The 18,663-nt window shown below is 42.7% G+C and overlaps 1 protein-coding gene across 1 annotated transcript in view; it reads left to right on the top strand.

Moving 5' to 3' along the window:
• The window catches only part of CD226 (CD226 molecule), a 78,041-nt gene that overhangs the window by 43,482 nt on the left and 15,896 nt on the right, over positions 1-18,663 (top strand). The window contains exon 4 of the mRNA XM_077752721.1: positions 6,442-6,789. Coding sequence (XP_077608847.1) covers positions 6,442-6,789 — 348 coding nt within the window. The remainder of the gene's footprint in view (positions 1-6,441; positions 6,790-18,663) is intronic.

The following is an 18,663-nucleotide window of genomic DNA, read 5'->3' as shown; positions in this document are numbered from 1 at the left end:
GACCCGGATGATGGCACCGGAAATGCCGGCCTGCCGGGTCCTTCCGCCGCCGCCCACCCCGCGTGCCTTCCGGGACTGTGGGGACGGGAGACGGCAGCCTCGTTCCGGAGCGGGAAGGCTGAGCCCGGCGCCGCGGGGTGGCCCTCGTGGGGCCGCCTCCTTGCTCACCGCGGGGGGCCTTGGTGTGTGGACGCCGCCCCGGTCTGCGCCTCCGTCTTCATAGGAGGGCCCAGTCCGTCTGTTTACCAGGCCCCCTGTCACGTGGGAGGAGGGCCGCCCCGCTGCCGTGTGACCTGCTCTTAACCAGTCACCTCTGCGGTGACCCTGTTCCCAAGTCAGCTCACATGCTGAGGGGCTGGGNTGAACCTTGCTGCTGCCCGCTTTAATTGTGACTTTGCAGGCCGCCTTCTTTTGCTTGCTAACCTCCCCCCCCCAATTTATTTATTGATTATCAAGGTAAAATATAACACGCTCTTAGTTTCAGGTGTACGACATAACCATTGGGTATGTGTAAGTCCAGTTAGCCGCTGTCACCATATGCAGTTAGAAAATTTTGTATTTTCTTTGAGGAGAACTTTTAGTATGTCATCTCATAGCCAGTGCTTGCAGGTTTTTGAGATCTTTATCTCGGGTCACTATAAATAATTCCTTAGTGGGCACCTGGGTGGCTCAAGTGGTTAAGCCTCCGTCTTCGGCTCAGGTCATTGTTTCACAGTTCATGGGTTCGAGCCCCACGTCGGGCTCTGTGCTGACAGCTCAGAGCCTGGAGCCTGTTTCAGATTCTGTATCTCCTTCTCTCTCTGCCCCTCCCCTGCTTATGTTGTCTCTCTCTCTCAGAAATAAATAAAACATTAAAAAAATTAAAAAGAAACTTCCTTAGTCATCAAGCAGAGGACATTTTACTGCACCTAAAAATTTTTTTAAAGTTTATTTATTTATTTTGAGAGAGAGAACACAAGCAGGTAAGGAACAGAGAGAGAGAGGGACAGAGAGAGGATCCCAAGCAGGCTCCACACTGTCGGCACAGAGCCCAGTGTGGATCTCGAACTCATAAACTCAGATTGTGACCCGAGCAGAAATCAAGAGTTGGACGCTTAACTTGTTGAGCCACCCAGGTCCCCCTTATTTGCATTTAAATGGATCCTTTATATTTAAGAGTTTGTAGAAAACTTCTCTAGTGAGCCCATACATAGTCCAGGCACAGTTGGGGATGTGTGAAGCCACTGCTATTATGATCACTTGTAATTAGCTGGAGTAATGGTGGTGTCCCTGCAGATGGCCTAGGGCAATCCTGGCTGTTTAATTTTTGGCCTATTTTAAACATCATAAGAGCAAGTTATTGTCTTGTGCTTTAGAAACCCCGGGAGAGGTCTGACCGAGAGCTGGGGCTGTGGGTTTGGACTCTGCACATAGAAATGGATGAAAATTGCAAGGAGGAAGATTACAGAGATGGAGAGTGAAGGGGGCCAGGATTGGAATTCTGTGGGAGCAATAACATTTTAAAAGACCAGCAGAGAAAAAAGGACCCCCGAATTAAGTCTGTGGAGGAAGGTCAGAAAGGAGTGTGGACACCAGGAATGTGCAGTGTCTCAGAAGGCAGAGTGTCCAGGAGGAAGTAGCACCCAGTACTCAGGGTCAAGAACATGCATGACTTGCAGTGTTGGAGGCCGTGCCTCGGCGTGTGGAAGCACACAGGAGGCATGTGGCAGAGTCGGGCGCAGTGGATTCCTTCCAGAATTTCGGATGAACAGAGAAGAAGAGAGGAGGCTTGGACGGCACCACACATTCCGAACAAGATGGGAGAGGCCCCACTTGAACTGAAGAGTGTTCGTGTTTGTCCTCTTCCAAGGACTGCTTGCCAGGGGCGCATTTGACACGTGTCTCTGCCCTTCGGAGTTCTGTAAATCGATGGTTAGGTGTAGAGGCTTGAGCAGAGTCAGACTGGATTATTTGGGTGGGGCAACTCCTCCCGAGGTGACATGGTAACGTGAACGATCTTTTGTGAATTTGCAGACATTGATGATTGTTGCCTGGAACAATTAATTCATTCAGGCATTACACCTATGATTTCAAAGCCATTTCTTACTAGGAGAGGTTTTATGGATGTAGCTATTCCCCTCCCCCAAATCGGTGGGTATACACTGCATATTGACATGGAAATTACAAATCAATTTCTTTATTCAAAAATCACTTACTGACTTCTCTGCTCTATGCCAAATACCGTTCTGGGTCCTAAGTACAAAGTGGTGTATAAAGGTCTATACAAAGGTCTGGGCTTATGAAGCTCATAGCGAACAGACTAAGGGTCTTGTGAAGTTGTGAGTGATCATGCAGCGCTGTTCACACCACACACAGAGCCGCTGCCGAGCGAGGACGGTGAAGGCGAACACTTAGCAGCTGCAGATGTGATGCTGGCGGAGGGCGGTGACGAGGCACAGATGTGCCCGGAATATTTGGGTACCAAATGACCTATTATCCTGTCAGAAAAATCATGTACACAGTACAGAGAATTATCATCATATTATTTTGTGGTTAAGTCATGTAAAAACACACAGATCGATTTGTTAGAACAGACAAAATCCTGTGCACTGACAACAGCCAGTGCTGGCGAGAGTGGGAAGCAGCAGGAAGAGAGGTCGACCTCGTTGCTGGTGGGCGGGCCAAAGGGGGCAGCCGCTTTGGCAGACAGCTTGTCAGTGTCTTCCACAATTATATATAGTCTTACCGCACAACCCAGCAATCAGGCTTCTTCATGTTTCCCCAGAGGAATTTAAAACTTATGTCCACACAAATTCCTGCACATGGTTGTTTCTAGCAGCTTTATTCATACTTGCCCAGGCTCAGAAGCAACGAAGGTGTCCTTCAGGAGGTCAAAGGATAAATAAACTGTGGTCCAGCCAGACAATGGAATATTCTTCAATCCTAAAAGGAAATGAGCTGTCAGACCATGGAAACACATGGAAGAATCTCTTTTATTTTTCAACAAATAGTTTATTGTCAAGTTGGTTTCCATATAACACCCAGTGCTCATCCCCACAAGTGCCCTCCTAACACATGGAAGAATCTTAAATTTCTTTAAATATCCATTTATTTTTGAGAGAGAGAGAAAGAGAGAGACCAAGCATGAGTGCAGGAGGGGTAGAGAGAGAGGGGAGACACAGAATCCAGAATCAGAAGCAGACTCCAGGCTCTGAGCTGTCAGCACAGAGCCTGATATGGGACTCGATCCCAAGAACCATGAGATCATGACCTGAGCTGAAGTCAGACACTTAACTGACTGAGCCACCCAGGTGTCCCAACACATGGAGGACTCTTAAATGCTTGTTACTGTGTGAAAGAAACCAATCTGAAAAGGCTATATACCGTATGATTGCAATTATATGAGATTCTAGAAAAGGCTCAGCTATGGAGGCGATAAAAAGATCAGTGGTTGCCAAGGGTTGAGGGGAGAGAGGGTTGAGTAGGCGGAGCACAGAGGATGTTTAGAGATGTGAAAATACTCATGTGACATAACGGTGGACATGTGTCCTTATACATTTGTCCAAACTCACAGGATGCACAACACCGAAAGTGAGCTCCAATATGAGCTATGGACTCTAGGTGATTATGATGTGACAACATAGGTTCATATCTGGTAAAAAATGGGTCATTCTGGTGGGAGATGTTGATAATGGAGAAGCGGTGTGTGGGAGGAGGGAGGAAGTATGTTGGAAATCTCTCTACCTTTCTCTCGATTTTGTTGTGACCCTAACACTGCTCTAAAAAATAATCTTGTAAACAAAACAAACTGCAGTCCACTCCATGTTTATGCTGGGAATTAATACATAACAACTAAATAGAAATAAAAGGTTAACTGGTCTTCATTATTTTTGTTTCTGTTATTAGGATATGAATCAAACTTTGTCTTCCCTATTAACTACAGCATTTTGATCCCTACTTCAATAGATGCGCTTTCCAGTTCCAAGCACGTCAGGGTGCGGGGTGCTCTTGTGTGGGGGGCGTTCAGGTAATTGTTTTCAGGGTCACCTCCTGTCACCGTACTTGTGCTGTGCAGACGTCGTGTGAGTCTTGGTTTCACCTGACACCAGCCAGCTATTCTGTTCGTCAGGAAGGGTCAATTGGAGGTGACCCTGTGCTTCAGCACCAGCTGCCGCTGAGGGGGCCCCTGCTTAGCTGAGCTCAGTCCGTGTCTGCTGACAGGTGGGTCTGGGTCTTTCCTAGAGCCTGGGCTGTGGAACCTTCCGGGCTCCCTCAGGGACAGCTCCACCCGAGCCCCTGAGACCTGGCTGGTCAGCATCGGAGATCGCCTGCATTGCTTTGTGGATTTGTCCTTTGTGCAAGTATAGACACTTCTCAGGGTGGATCCCCCTTTATACCCGAGTCAGCACTGCAGGGGCTGCTTCCCGAGGTCGGGTCTGGTCACACAGGCAGATGAAGCTCCCGAGGTGGGGGGAGGGAAGCGTCACGGAGACAGACAGCAGGACGGCAGGTGTGTCTGCACTGAGGACACGTACGGGACGAGCACAGGGCTGGCCTGACTCTTCCCCCCGGGGTCTCGCCCAGCTCACAGACCAAGTTCGTTCCTCTCTCTTTTTCTCCATTTCTTTTAAGTTCTTGATGTTTTCCCAGCACCGTGTGCTTGTCCTTTTATTTATATTATCTCTCATTTCTTTCTCTTTCCTTGTCACTTCTTGTCCATCTTAATTTTAATTTCCCATTTCTTTGCTTTAAGCTTTTATTTTCTTATTTTTCCCATTTCTTTTTTTTAAAATTAAAAAAATATTTAATGTTTATTCAGTTTTGAGAGACAGAGTGCAAGCAGGGGAGGAACAGAGAGAAGGAGACACAGAATCCGAAGCAGGCTCCAGGCTCTGAGCTGTCAGCACAGAGCCTGATGCAGGGCTCAAACTCCCTGTGAGATCATGACCTGATCCAAAGTTGGCCATTTAACTGACTGAGCCACCCAGGCACCCCTAAGTTTCTTATATGTGTATTCATTGTGAAGGAGAGAGAGACAGAACATGAGTGGGGGAGGGGCAGAGAGAGAGGGTGATACAGAATTTGAAGCAGGCTCCAGGCTCCAAGTTGTCAGCACAGAGCCTGATACGGGGCTCAAAACTCACTGACTGTGAGATCATGACCTGAGCTGAAGTCGGACGCTTAACCAACTGTGCCACCCAGGCACCTCTTATTTTTCCCATTTCTTATGAATTTTCTCCCTTTCCTCCCCCCTCCCTGCCCCATTCTTGTGGTGGCTTTTTACTTAGAGAGATAATATGCTTCTTGCTGTGTGCTTGTTATGTGGGTAGAGTGTTAACTTTGATAAATGGTTGTATGATTAGCAATTGAAAAATTGGAGCGCTGTGTGGTTTTCTCTTTTCAACAGCATTTTGACACATTGAACCACTTATTGAAGAATGAAGCTAGCTTTTGGTGGAGATGAAACTCTTATAGTACTCTAGCTTAATATAGACAGCAACTCTTACTGTGTTTTAGATTCAGTATCTTCTTCTTTCAAGTGTGGTTTCTCTCTCCGTTCCTGTTCCCTCTCCTCTCCTCTCTTCTCTTCTCTTTCCTTTTCTTTTTTCTTTTTTTTTTTTGAGAGAGAAAGAGTGAGAGCGAGTGAGGAAGAGGGGTGGAGGGAGAGAGAGACAATCCTAAGCAGGCTCCACACTCAGTGGAGCTGAGTGGGGTTTGACCCCATGACCTGGGATCAAAAATCAAAAATCAAGAGTCAGATGCTCAAGCAACTGAGCTACGAAGGTGCCCCAACTTCTCTTCTTTTCTTTTCCTTTTCAACTGGCAGTCAAGAAAGTGGCCCAGAACTACTGATTTGGATAACCGGAGATTATTTACTGAGCGCTCTACTGGGTATTTCAGCTATGGTGGTGTAGGAAGGTGGAGAAATACTGAAGGACTTTCTTGGAACCCAGGAATTTAAATCACATGTGGACCCCTACCTTATGTATGCATAAAAGAACCTATATATCTGAAAAATAGCCTTATGTATGTATTTATTCAATCAAAATGATTTGTTATCTCTTCAATGACCATTAAAATCTTACATGACTACAATCTGGATATAACCTTTGAGTCACCAGCCTACATTTCTGCAGAATGGTCTTGTGAGACGCAACTTCTTGATAAGATCGCTACGAAGAAAAGCACCAGTGGTTTTGATTATGTTTCTTGTGATATGGTTAACCATGTAAAACTTAAGGGAATATGTGTGAATAAGTATATCTTCCCTTTTATTTATTTACTAGCCTCTTTCAAAAGTCTTTTTCTTACAAAAAATGTGTCATGAAGATATCATATACAGTTGATGAAACTATGTTAAATAACATCGCCAATACTTTTGATAGAATTTTCTGGGTAGCATGCACCTTTGCACACCAAAATTTGAGGACCTAAGTGTAAGCATTTGCTTCTTGTCTTCAGATGATTTCGAGATGGCTGTGCCATCAAATAGCCACGTGGTCTCAGAACCTGGACAAAATATCACGCTCACCTGTCAGCTTCCAACAAAGTGGCCAGTACAACAAATTACCTGGGAAAAGATCCAGCCCCATCAGATAGACCTCCTGACCAGCTGCAACTTGTCCCAAGGGAAGAGTTATACCTCAAAGTACCAAAGATGGATATTGAGCGACTGTCGTCTGGGGATGAGAAGCACCTTCATCATCATACCCCACGTCGTGGCCTCTGACTCAGGACTCTACCGCTGTTGTTTCAAGGCCAGAACAGGAGAAAATGAAACCTCCGTGATGAGGTTTACCATAAGCGATGGTGAGTATGTGATGGATGTTTTCAAGCGTTAGAAATGGAGAAGGTCAACCACTGGATTAGTTTCTGTTGTCTTTTTCATGACTGTTGTTCAAAATATTAAAAAGAATTTTTTTAACATCTATTCATTTTTGAGAGACAGAGACAGAGCATGAGTGAGGGAGGGGCAGAGAGAAGGAGACACACAATCTAAAGCAGGCTCCCGACGCGGGGCTCAAACTCATGGACTGTGAGATCACGACCTGAGCTGAAGTCGGATGCCCAACCGACTAAGCCACCCACATGCCCCCAAAATATTTTTAATGACTGAGTTTAGATAAGCTGTTTGAATGTTACTATTTGGGTTTTCTTTATCTTGCTAGTCCCTCAATTACAGATTTAACGATTACAATCCTTTCCAATTCTTGATCTGTTACATTCCTGAAATTAAAAGACAAAATGAGGAAGTCTGAAAAATATGTGGTATCAACAGGCTGTAAGTCTCAGCTTGTATAACTCCTGTGTTTTTCCAAGTACGTCACAACTTCGTAATGGTGGTGACTAAGTTTTATAATTCTCCTGTGTCCTCAGCAATAACAAAATGGTGCTGGATTGGTATTTACTGAGTCAGTGTTGAGTTGAGTGGAATTTAATAAATGTTTGATAATGTTGCTACTTTGCCAGCTCAGAGCTTTAATTCCTTCAATTGTTTTCAGCCCTGGGAGCAGCCTAGCCTTAGGGCCTCTTCCTCCAAGCAGTACCTCTTTTGTATTAGTAATTCGTCTCCTGTGTCATAATGAGGCCCTAATTTTATAAGCCGCAGGCCCCACAAAATGTGTGTGAGAGTAAGAAAAAGTGACTTTGCACTTCCTGAAGTGTGAATACAGAGAAGCCTACACAGAAGTCCGGATGGAGGGTGGCGTTACCTCCTCTCCGGCTCTCCCGGCTCTGTCTCTGGGCAGGTTTTACAGCAGGGGACCACATCACAGCCTGGATGTGAGATCATAGTCTGTGTCTCCCTCTCTCTCTGACCCTCCCCTGCTCACGCTCTCTCTCTCTCTCTCTCTCTCAGAAATAAATAAAACATCAAAAAAATAAACATTAACAAAAAAGAATTTGATACAAAAGAGGGTTGATGGAATATGTGGGGGAGAAATATTAACAGTTTCTTCACTTTAAATGTTGACTCCATTCCTTCAGACATACATACAAACTATTTCTTACCTTAAAAAAAATTGCATTACAGAAATGTTTCTTAAACCTGGAGAGGAAACACACACACACACACACACACACACAGACACACACACACTCATTAATCTCTCAGAGACTAAGACAAGGAAAAGTTCTATTCAGAAAAATATCATAAAGAACATTTATCAAATGCATAGGAAATTAGATCTTTTCCACTATGTGCTGAAAAAATAATTATAAACATCTTAAATCATAGAAAAAATAGAGGTAATAAATTTTTAGGAGGTACAATTATTTAACTCTTACTAATTAATAAACAGGTCTTTCACTCATCCAAATATGACTAAGTTTGTCACGCAAAACTATGTAAGCTATAAATGATGTCGAAAATGAAGGTGACTGAAAGTCATGGCCATATTCTTAGTGTTCATGTGTTTTGGGCACTTGCAAAATGGCCTTTTGACATTCAAATGGCAGGCTAAAAGAATATCAACAGGGCTCATTAGTAAAAAGTGCTAATTGATAGAAAATGTCAGCTGATGACCCTATATTTTGGTTTAATTCGATTTTAAAATAAATGTAAGTAAAGGTTGAAAATAAAAAACAAATCAGATGGAAAGCAAAAGAGCTCACATCTGCTCTGATATGATTTGATTATTTCAAGTCTTGAGGCTGTTTGGTCAAAAATCAATGCAGGGATTAAAGCAGAGAGACAGGTTTAAGATGTGGAGCGGATTTAATTTATTTCAACTGTCAGGGAAAGGTGATTGTGACACAAATTTTATAAACTGCTGTGCATCCTTTTGTTCGCTCCCATCAACTTCTTTTATAGGATCCAAAGGAGAGTATTTCGTGACTGTCATATTCTACACACACCCAGGGCTCTTCCCCTGAGTTTTGTGTGCACGTGTTCATCCTCGGACAAATAGCAGGTACTCAGAGGTCACCCAAGAGATGACACAATGCCAACCAGTGTGCCATATATGGAGTTCTTTTTTTTTTTTTTTTTATTTTAATGCCTGTTTATTTATTGAGAGAGACACAGAGAGCAGGGAAGGGGCAGAGAGAGACAGAGAGGGGGAGAGAATCCCAAGTAGGCTCCGTACCAGCAGCACAGAGCCTGACATGGGGCTCAAACTCACAAACTGTGAGATCATGACCTGGGCTGAAATCAAGAGTCAGATGCTTAACTGACTGAGACTCCCAGGTGACCCTCTAGTTCTTGACACATTTCAAGCAGAGGGAGAAAATGACAGAAGTGTGGGTTGAACCCGAATTTCCTATTGACTATTCTTTGCTGAGTGGAAAGAAATATTTGTGTCCTGTCCTTTGCACTCAGGACCTGGGAAGTTTGAAATATCTCCAGACTGGCTTCTCTGAATTTGAAACTTGTCTAGAGCATGGGGCAAGAAACGGGGGGAAATGTGTGTATGCTGATGGTGACCAAGAGTATTTTTGGCCCTCAGTGTCCTTTAGATGGTCATTAGTCACAAGAAAAGCACTTTAGTTTCCACCAAAAGAATTTATGAAGCTGTTTAATATTAACTAAATGATGTTCAGACTACTATTGTTTCAACCGAGCTTATCAGTTATAAAAGGAACGAGGATCAAAGAAATGACATCAGCTCTCTCAGGAAGTTTCCGGAGGAGACTGGTTTTGAACAGACTTCTGTTTGCCAATGCTGAACAGTACTGTTACTCACGTCTTTGTCCAATCTTCCTCCGCCAGTGAGGACACTCAGCTGAGCCACCAAATGTCAACTGATGATCAGAGGAGAGAACAGACAAAACAGGGTATAAGAAGTAACACAAAATAGGCACAGGGACGGGGGAGGAGGGACGAGGAAGCTGTGTGCGTGTGACTGGACACAAGGGACTAGGCTGGTACAGAGATTCTGAGTCAGGGGTTAATATAATTAGTATCAATTAGGTGACAACTTGGTACAATTCTGGATTTCATGTAAGAGCCATGAGAGCCATTACTGATTCTTGACCAAAACAGCAAAAATAATATTGGAGGAAGTGTAAGTGAAATCACTGAGAACTGAATCAAAAGGAGAAATGTGAGCCAGAGGAAACCAGCCATCATGGTGAGGGCGTGAGCATTTGGGTGCTCGCACTGGGCTCCCACTATCACAGACTAGGTCTTTGGGCACCTGAAGGAGCCCACTCCAAGCAGACACATTTCAAATGGTGCCTCACTGGGCAGGCAAATTAGAAAATGGTGCCCCTTCCTCTGGGCTGCTTAAGACCCAAAAGCTGCTGTGCAGGCTCGGGGGTGGGGGGACCGAGGCCCTTACCCATCTTGGCTGGACAAGGTGGCCTGGGCGAGGGCAGAGGGGGGTTAGTCTGATTGGAATGTCAGCCTGTACCTTCCATGGGCTTGCCAGTCACTCGCACTTTCTTACCTTCCCCTCTTTCCAACCGACCTACTAATTTTTACCCATTTACCTCCTTCCCTTTAGCGTTTCAGTCAGATCTCTCTCTCTTTTTAATATAGTTTATTGACAAGTTGGTTTCCATATAACACCAGGTGCTCCTTCCAACAAGTGCCCTCCTCCATGCCCATCACCCCTTTTCCCCTTCAGTCTGATCTCTTCCATGTCCATGACTTTTCCACATTAGCCCAAACGGCTTCCGTGCCATTGAACTGTGAAATATTTTCAACTTCTCAAACTTTTTTGACTTGGGAATTTATATCCTTGAGTAATTGCATCTGTTTGCAATGGTCCAGACACTTATGTTAGGAAATCACTTGCCGTTAGGGATTATGGCATCTTTGCTTAGAGTTGTCAAAATATCTTTCCAGAATATTCTCAATAAATGTTCTTGACTGATTCTTTGTATGTTAATATTTTCATATGTTCAAGTATATGTCTATATATTTTACCTTATATTTTAAAACATGTCCATTTTATTTTCAAGTTTTCAAGCTAGATTATTTCTAGATTTTTCTTCATCAACACTCAAACATTTGACATTTAATTGCTGATCAAAGCAATTAAATCTGAGGAGATCTGTTGTAATACTTGGGGAGAAAACCTTCATGAGTTTTGTTTATATTTGTGTCTTTCATAAAAAAAATCGATTTCCTTGATTAAGTTTAGTTTCCTTGCTTGCCTGTTTTATATAAATGGTGCATAATTGTGTCACTGGACCTGGTGGGTGGGGTTTGCAAGTGACAATGACAGAAGTGTTCCTAGGGAATCATGGGGCCACAGCTCAGGGAGCCTCCCAGGGGTCTTCAGTGAGGTAGAGGGTGACAGAGAGGTAGGAGCGTAGAGGAATAGGTGCTGCAGGTTATGAATCTTGCCTAATCTTGGTGTAGTTTCCTGACTGTGGGGCTCTGTGCTACTGAGTCGACCAGAAGAACATGGAGGAAGAGAAATGAACTTGAATTATTTCTTTGGCCTTTAGTTTCTGCTAAAATGCAACCAGTTGGCTCCTAGGTGATTCAGTTCCTGAACAGTTTCAGCTTATAGACAAGAGCTTTTTTTTAGGGGCCCATGTATCCAGAACCTTCTGTTCCATCCCTATGAATTCACGATAGCTGCGAATACTGTTGGCATGGGGTTGTCTGAGCTGATATGCCCTGGGATGCCAGACACGTTTCTTTTCATGACATTGTGTGATGAACTTCAGCTTCTTAATATCTTCACCTACAGAGACAATAATGTTTCTGGCAGTTCCTTTATATATAATTAGAACCACAGCATCAGAGTTCAAGAGCCCTGGTGTCCCTGCTTACAAGTTAAAATAGCCTCTACTGAAATGGATCAACTCCAATCTTCAGCTCAGTTAAGTTTTTAAAATTCTGGATGTTAGCTGGATATCCAGATGAGAAACACGGTTTCCAACATCACAAGTGAGTTGATTACTCAATCATGGCCTATTATGTCTTTGCGTCTTTATGGAGGCCTCTGCCCAAATCAATTCTTTTGGGAGACATTGCGTTTAAAAAAAAAAAAAAAAAGGCGGCTAACCAGTTAGCTTGTGTTGTAAGCCCCACATATCGATTTATTCATCTTTCCTAATGCACGCAATCCCGGAAGGATTGCCTGCAGGCGTCTTTGTATACAGACCGTGTTTGTGTAGCTAAACAAGATAGCGAATTTGGATAATAAGAATGACAAGTTAGCATCCGAGAGAAGGAAGTGCGGAAGACCTCATGTTAAGTTGGTCTAATTAATGATCCTGTTACAAGGAAGGGCGGTGGCTACCTTGTGCATGGTTATTGGCCTCACACCACTGTAGACAATGTAAATGAGAAAGCACCTAATCCTAGGAACCGCTTTTCTTTAAGTGATCGTTATCCTCGCCCGAATTTTAAACAATTTTCACAAAGTTTTCCTCTCCCTAGGAACTTAGAAAACAGAGAGGAATTCAAGTTCAGACAAATGTACTGATTTTCTTCCCACCTCAAATCCATGTTGAGAGACCTGCCTACTGACTCTAACTGCACAGCAGTTCTTTTGTCATGCGTGGGATTTTTTATTTAAAGCACCTGGGAATTGTGAACAGCTTGTGGTTGTCCCTGCGAGCCTTATTAGGGACTGAACATAGATGATTGTGTGACGTTTTCCTCAAAGGCAAGTGGAAAATTACTTAGAATTAAAAAAAAAAATTGGTCTTCATTTGAGATTAATGGCATTTCTTTCTTTTTTTTAACNGCATGGGCGCGAGTGCAAGTATGGAGCTCCTTACTTCTCCGCCATCTTGCCCTCTCTTTAAACCAATTTCTAAGTGAACATCCTCTCCACACAGACATGAGCACACTCACTTTGGAGCTCCTGGCGGATGGTGCCTCAGATCATTTCACTGCCCACTTGAGAAGGGAGTCCAGGGAAAGGGAGACCAGCCCCTCTGGTCCAGCCTCTTTGGTCTGACTTACACCTCACTTGCCACTATCACCACTCGGCATTTCATTCTTAATAGCGATTCTAGCTTTGTGTTATGATTCAATTAGTCAGGTACCTACTAGCAACTTCCACTAAAGTATTCCAGAGACGCACTGGGGTGACTCTTGACAAATACTGACATACGCTAGGTGACCAAATAGGTTTGCAGAGGACTGTGTTATTTAAAAGGATAGGAAATGAAGAATAAACATAGATCTATCATTTGTAGAGAAACATCTTTGATCCTCAACTGGTATCTTAAAGTTATTTACACTCCAATGATTCAGAGATTTTAAAAAAATTTTTTTTCTAATGTTTTATTTATTTCTGAGAGAGAGAGAGAGAGAGACAGCGCGAGCAGGGGAAGCTCAGAGAGAGAGGGAGACACAGAATCCGAAGCAGGCTCCAGGCTCTGAGCTACCTGTCAGCACAGAGCCCGACGTGGGGCTCGAACCCACGGACTGTGAGACCATGACCTGAGTGGAAGTCGGATGCTTAACCGACTGAGCCACCCAGGCACCCCTCAGAGATTTTTTTTTAATTGAAATATAGAAGACATGCAATATTCTATTAGTTTCAGGTGTACAACATAGTGATGCAACAATTATATACATTATGAAATGCTCACGACAGTAAGTGCAGGTACCCTCAGTCACCACACAAAGTTATCATACTATTATTGACTATACTCCCTATGCTATACTTTTAATTGCATGACATATTTATTTTAGAATTGGAAGTTTGTACCTTTTAATCCCCTTCACCTATTTCACTCATCCCCCACCAACCTTCCTTCTGGTAACCACTAGTTTGTTCTCTGTATTTATCTATTTCTGTTGTTTGTTTGTTTTGTGTTTTAGACTCCACATGTAAATAGAATCATATGGTATTAATCTTTTTCTGATTCAGAATTGTGTATATATATATATATATATATACATGTATATATATATAATGTAAATATATATGTATATATATATATTTTTTAAGTTTATTTATTTATTTTGAGAGAGAGAGAGAAGTGAGCAGGATAGGAACAGAGAGAGAGAGAGAGAGAGAGAGAGAGAGAGAGAGAAGGGAGAGAGAATCCCAAACAGACTCCAGGCTGTCAGTGCAGAGTCTGATGCAGGGCTCAAACTCATGAACCACGAGATCATGACTTGAGAGCTGAAATCAAGAGTTGGATGCTCACCTGATTGAGCCACTTAAGCACCCCTGATTCAGGAATTTTTAAAAGGCATGTATCCAGCAGAGATATTTTTGGATATCTTTTTAAAAAATAGATACCTTGCAGTATCATTGACCACTCTAAAATTTATTTCTGGAGTTAATTCAAAATATTTCACTTTCACTAGAACTCAGAAGTAACTATGATGTTCATAATCTTGTTAATGTAAGAGTAGCATTTTATTTGATTAACCCACAAGAAGAGATTCTGCCTTTCAGGGATACAAGGTTGAAATGTTAATGCTTTCAATTGGATTGATGGGGACGGAGAAATGACTTTAGCAGAGTGAAGAGTGAGTGAACTGAAAAATCCTTATTATCACTATGACGGACCTGGCGAGTACAGAGTAGATACTGACATGAGAAGACCATGTTACCAAAAGGTGGGATGTTTTCTGTGGCTTCCAATTAAAGAAGTTCAAGGACACAATGAATTTGCCAGTGACCCCCAAATGGGTACCGTGTAGGACACAAGTTCATAAATACAGAAAACTGCAGGCTTGCCAAGTAAAATTATTATATTGTAAAATATATATATTATATTTATATATTTATATATATATAAATCAATATATTGATTATCATCAATAATAATGATGATGCTAATGTACCTTCAGTTTTTCATGCCTTAGAGCACTAGATAAATTCTTCCCTTTTTCAATCTGTGTGTGCATGTACATTTGTAAGTTAAGGTATCTGTGAGCATTTGGTAGGAGCAGCACTGGGCAATCTGCTCTCTGTAAGCATTCGGTGGATACATGTGACACGTAGGCACTTTTACACTCATGAAACACACACACATGCCAAGTCCCGAGTACTTTCATCAAAATAGGCTGTTTTGCTTTTATGTTGACTACTGTCTTCTCTTCCTGATTCAATAAAGGTATCAGTTATGCCATCCGGTCATGCAATGCCTACTGGAATCATTGGCTATTTTTTTTTTTTAAAAGGAGAGATCAGATGGGTAATGAAACTGGATCATAAAGCTGCAGATTTTAAAATGATTACTATAGCTTTTGTTTCTTATAGCCAAGCATTGGCTTTCATATATTTGCAGAGTGCTTAGTAAACATTTTCATTTTATCTATTTTTATTTTTTTCACTTATTTATTTATTTGGAGAGAGGGCAGGTGTGTGCCAATGAGTGGGGGAAGGGCAGAGAGAGGAAGAGAGAGAATCTCATACCAGCTCCATGCTGTCAGTGCAAAGCTCAACATGGGCTCATACACCGTGAGATCTCACAGATCATGAGATCATGACCTGAGCCAAAATCAAGAGTCAGGTACTCAACCCAGCACCCCAGTGAACATTTTTTTTTTAATAAAGTGAGTTAAAATGGAATCTTTGGAGGTAAATATTCAGCCCAAGCTTGTAGTATGTTTTGTATTCTGAAAAGGTCTATACAACATTTATAACACATTTCTATATAGGCTTTTATAAATACCATATAGTTTGAATTTTAAAGATTTCTGAAGACCCAAGGTAAAAGTTGTTAGCAGTTACAAGAATTAAGTGTCCCAGGCTTGTCTTGGCTACTATATGACAAACTCATGGATGTGCGTATATGTGTGCTGGTCACTCTAAATTTGCTGGTAATTATTTATCAATTGCTACAACAACTCTATTATTATGTGCATTTTACGATTGAGGAAAGTGACGCATGGTGAGATTGAGTAACTTATTCAAGGCTCCAGAGCTAGTAAGCAGAGGGGCTTCAGGGTTCCAGCAGTTAACCGCAGCACTGTATCACTGCTCCAAGTGAAAGAAACAAGTCCGCACCGTCATCAACAAATTCATCACAGGAGAAGCTGCCCACGGAGAGTTCCACAGCCTTGTCTCCCCAACCCGCCTTTTAGATACAATAGATTTCAAATCTTTTTGTTTTTTAATATTTATTTATTTTTGAGGAAGAGAGAAACAGAGCATGAGTGGGAGAGGGGCAGAGAGAGGGGGAGACACAGAATCCGAAACAGGCTTCTGGCTCTGAGCTGTGAGCACAGAGCCTGATGCGGGGCTCAAACTCACAAACCGTGAGATCATGACCTGAGCCCGTCAGACGCTTAACTGGCTGAGCCATCCAGGCACCCCTAGATATAATAGATTTCAAACCGAACCAATATACAGAGCGAGCATAGGCAAAGGAATGGGTGTCTGGTCTCCCCAGTGTTCTCCCAGGTCTGTGTGCTGAGTTAGGCTCGCTCAGGCCATCACTGATGTGCTGTGTGGAGCTCTCTCCTGACTTGTCCCCTTTTCTGAGGTTTGTGGGTATAGGAAATTGTGTGAGGGAGGGCTTCCACACAGTCACGTGAGGGACGAGCAAAGTCAGATAGCGGGTCTTTGGGTCTGGAGGGGAGTGCTGGTGTCTGATGCAGTCAGGTCCACACCAGGAAGAGATGAGGGGAACTTTAGGAGTAGCCCCTGGACAAAGGAGAGTCAGGTTCTTGCTGGAGAGAATTGGTGATCGCTCAGCTCTCCCGTGGCTTCTTGGCTTTGTGGAGCAACTGCGCCCAAGGTCTGTACCAGGCCTGCCCACTAGCTTCCCCTTCATGGGGAAACCCACTCCCTTGAGCAACTTCCTGGGAATCTGCTCTACATTTTTAAGTGCAAACTTCTTCCATTTTATGCTCCTCCTTCCTCTCAAATCGTGGTCTCACTGTTGTTCTTGTAAAGACCATTGAACCCAGAACTGGAGGTATAAGCCATCAGAATTCTAGTTCCTCACCCTCAAGGACAGAGAGGGCTTAACCTCCAAAACCTCCTAAGAAAATCAAAAGTTTATTTCATATATTAACATACTCCAAATAGATGTATTCTCTCTCATTTATGGACCTTCATATCGAACAGCCAAATACATAAAATATTGAAACAGTATGGTATGCCTCCTGTGTTTTATTGCACAGCAGAAATGTTTATCTTGATTTCAGTTGAGCATTTGAAAGATTTCCTGTTCTATCCTTGTGGATACATATAATAGTTACACTGTAATGTAATGTTGCACTTGGTTAAACAGCAGTAATAACAACAGTGTGTTGGGGAATTATATTTAGAAGCAAAATCTCCTCACTCCCCAGAAAACAAAGGTAGAAGAGAAAGAAAACAATTTTATTATTGAATAAGCATTAAACCGGAATTGTGATGTGCATCAGACAGAAATCTCACCTTTCATGGGCCCCACAGATACGACCCATTGTAGACATGTTTTCAAGGTAAACAGTAACTGGTCCTCAGTTGAAGGACCTGACAGCAGCATTTGTCACATGCAGTTCAACCTAAATTCACCTGGTAATTGGGGTGACCATCTGCATCAGCTAATTGGTTGTATCCAAAGGAAAAATGAACTTTTTAGACCATTACACAAGGAGCTGATTTTGCACCTTGGAGAAAGGTGCCTGTAGGCTCCTACCCTCCCACAGAATGAAGAGGTAAGAGCACTCTCTTCCTTGATGATTACATTCCAAAGGGATGGCTTCGATTTACCACAGTAAAAGAACGCAGAGCAAGATCAGCAAAGGTAAGAGGCACATGGAGCAAAGTCAGAAGGACTGACTGATTTCCCAGAGAGAAAGCGGGTGTTTGGCATAAGCCATTGTTTGTATAAACAACTCAGGCACAGCAAACCACCCTAACCACAGCTAGGGGATGGTGGAAACACACAAGTCACCACACACTAGCCAATGGCCAACCTTGTATGCAGGCCTTTCTAAGGACATCGGTCCCTGGCCTGCTCCTTCAACTCTTTTCTGTACACTTAATTCACTAAGAACATGAGCAAGGTTTGTGCAGTTCTTGACATTATGGCTTTGATGCATCAAATATGTTTGCACGAAGACTGAGGTTCATGAAATATAAGAAATGTAACATAAGACTGAGAAATATTTGGGTGAAAGGATGAGACATCTAATGTGATGGAGTCAGCCATAAAAGTTTTCCCAGTAAGTGTATCAAACCAAAGATGTTGGCCATCCCTATGTCTCATACGCTGACTCAGGGCTCCGTGCCCTGCACCAGTCACTGTAGAGTGCGATGGCCCACAGTACACGGCGTGATGCACACAAAGATACCAGATAATGGAGCTAATACAGTCATCCTATATCGAGTAGGTAGACTTTATGGCCTGTCTTAGATGTGTATCTCAATGGATGTAAAATCTTTAAGTTCTTAAGTCATTTGGGAACTATTTTCCATCAAAAGAGGCAAACTCAGTATAGCAGAAATTGTACATTGGGTTGGAAACTTGCTTCTCTTGTTGGTTTCCTCCAGGACAATGATTTAGATTCTCTTACATTTCTGTTTGTGTTCTCTTATGTTTCTGTTTCTTATGTTTCTGTTTTAGACATTTTTATGTGCCTTAAGCCTCTCAGTTCAAATCTGATAATACTTTTATTTTAAGAAAGAGTAATTACTCTTCACTCAGAAGAAAGATTAGAGGCTGATGTCATGGTTCTTCAGTTCTCTGAAAATAATTTATTTGCTAGGATCTTCTTGCTATAAAACCAGGGAAGGCTTCTGAAATACAAAGAGTATAAAATTGATTTGCACAAAGAAAGTTGACCTTTGAAAACTTGGAATGATATTACCA

Source organism: Crocuta crocuta, unplaced genomic scaffold (genome assembly GCF_008692635.1).
Source record: "Crocuta crocuta isolate KB4526 unplaced genomic scaffold, BGI_CrCroc_1.0 scaffold101, whole genome shotgun sequence".
Classification (NCBI taxonomy): domain Eukaryota; kingdom Metazoa; phylum Chordata; class Mammalia; order Carnivora; family Hyaenidae; genus Crocuta; species Crocuta crocuta.
This window is presented reverse-complemented; position numbering and strand designations above follow the sequence as displayed.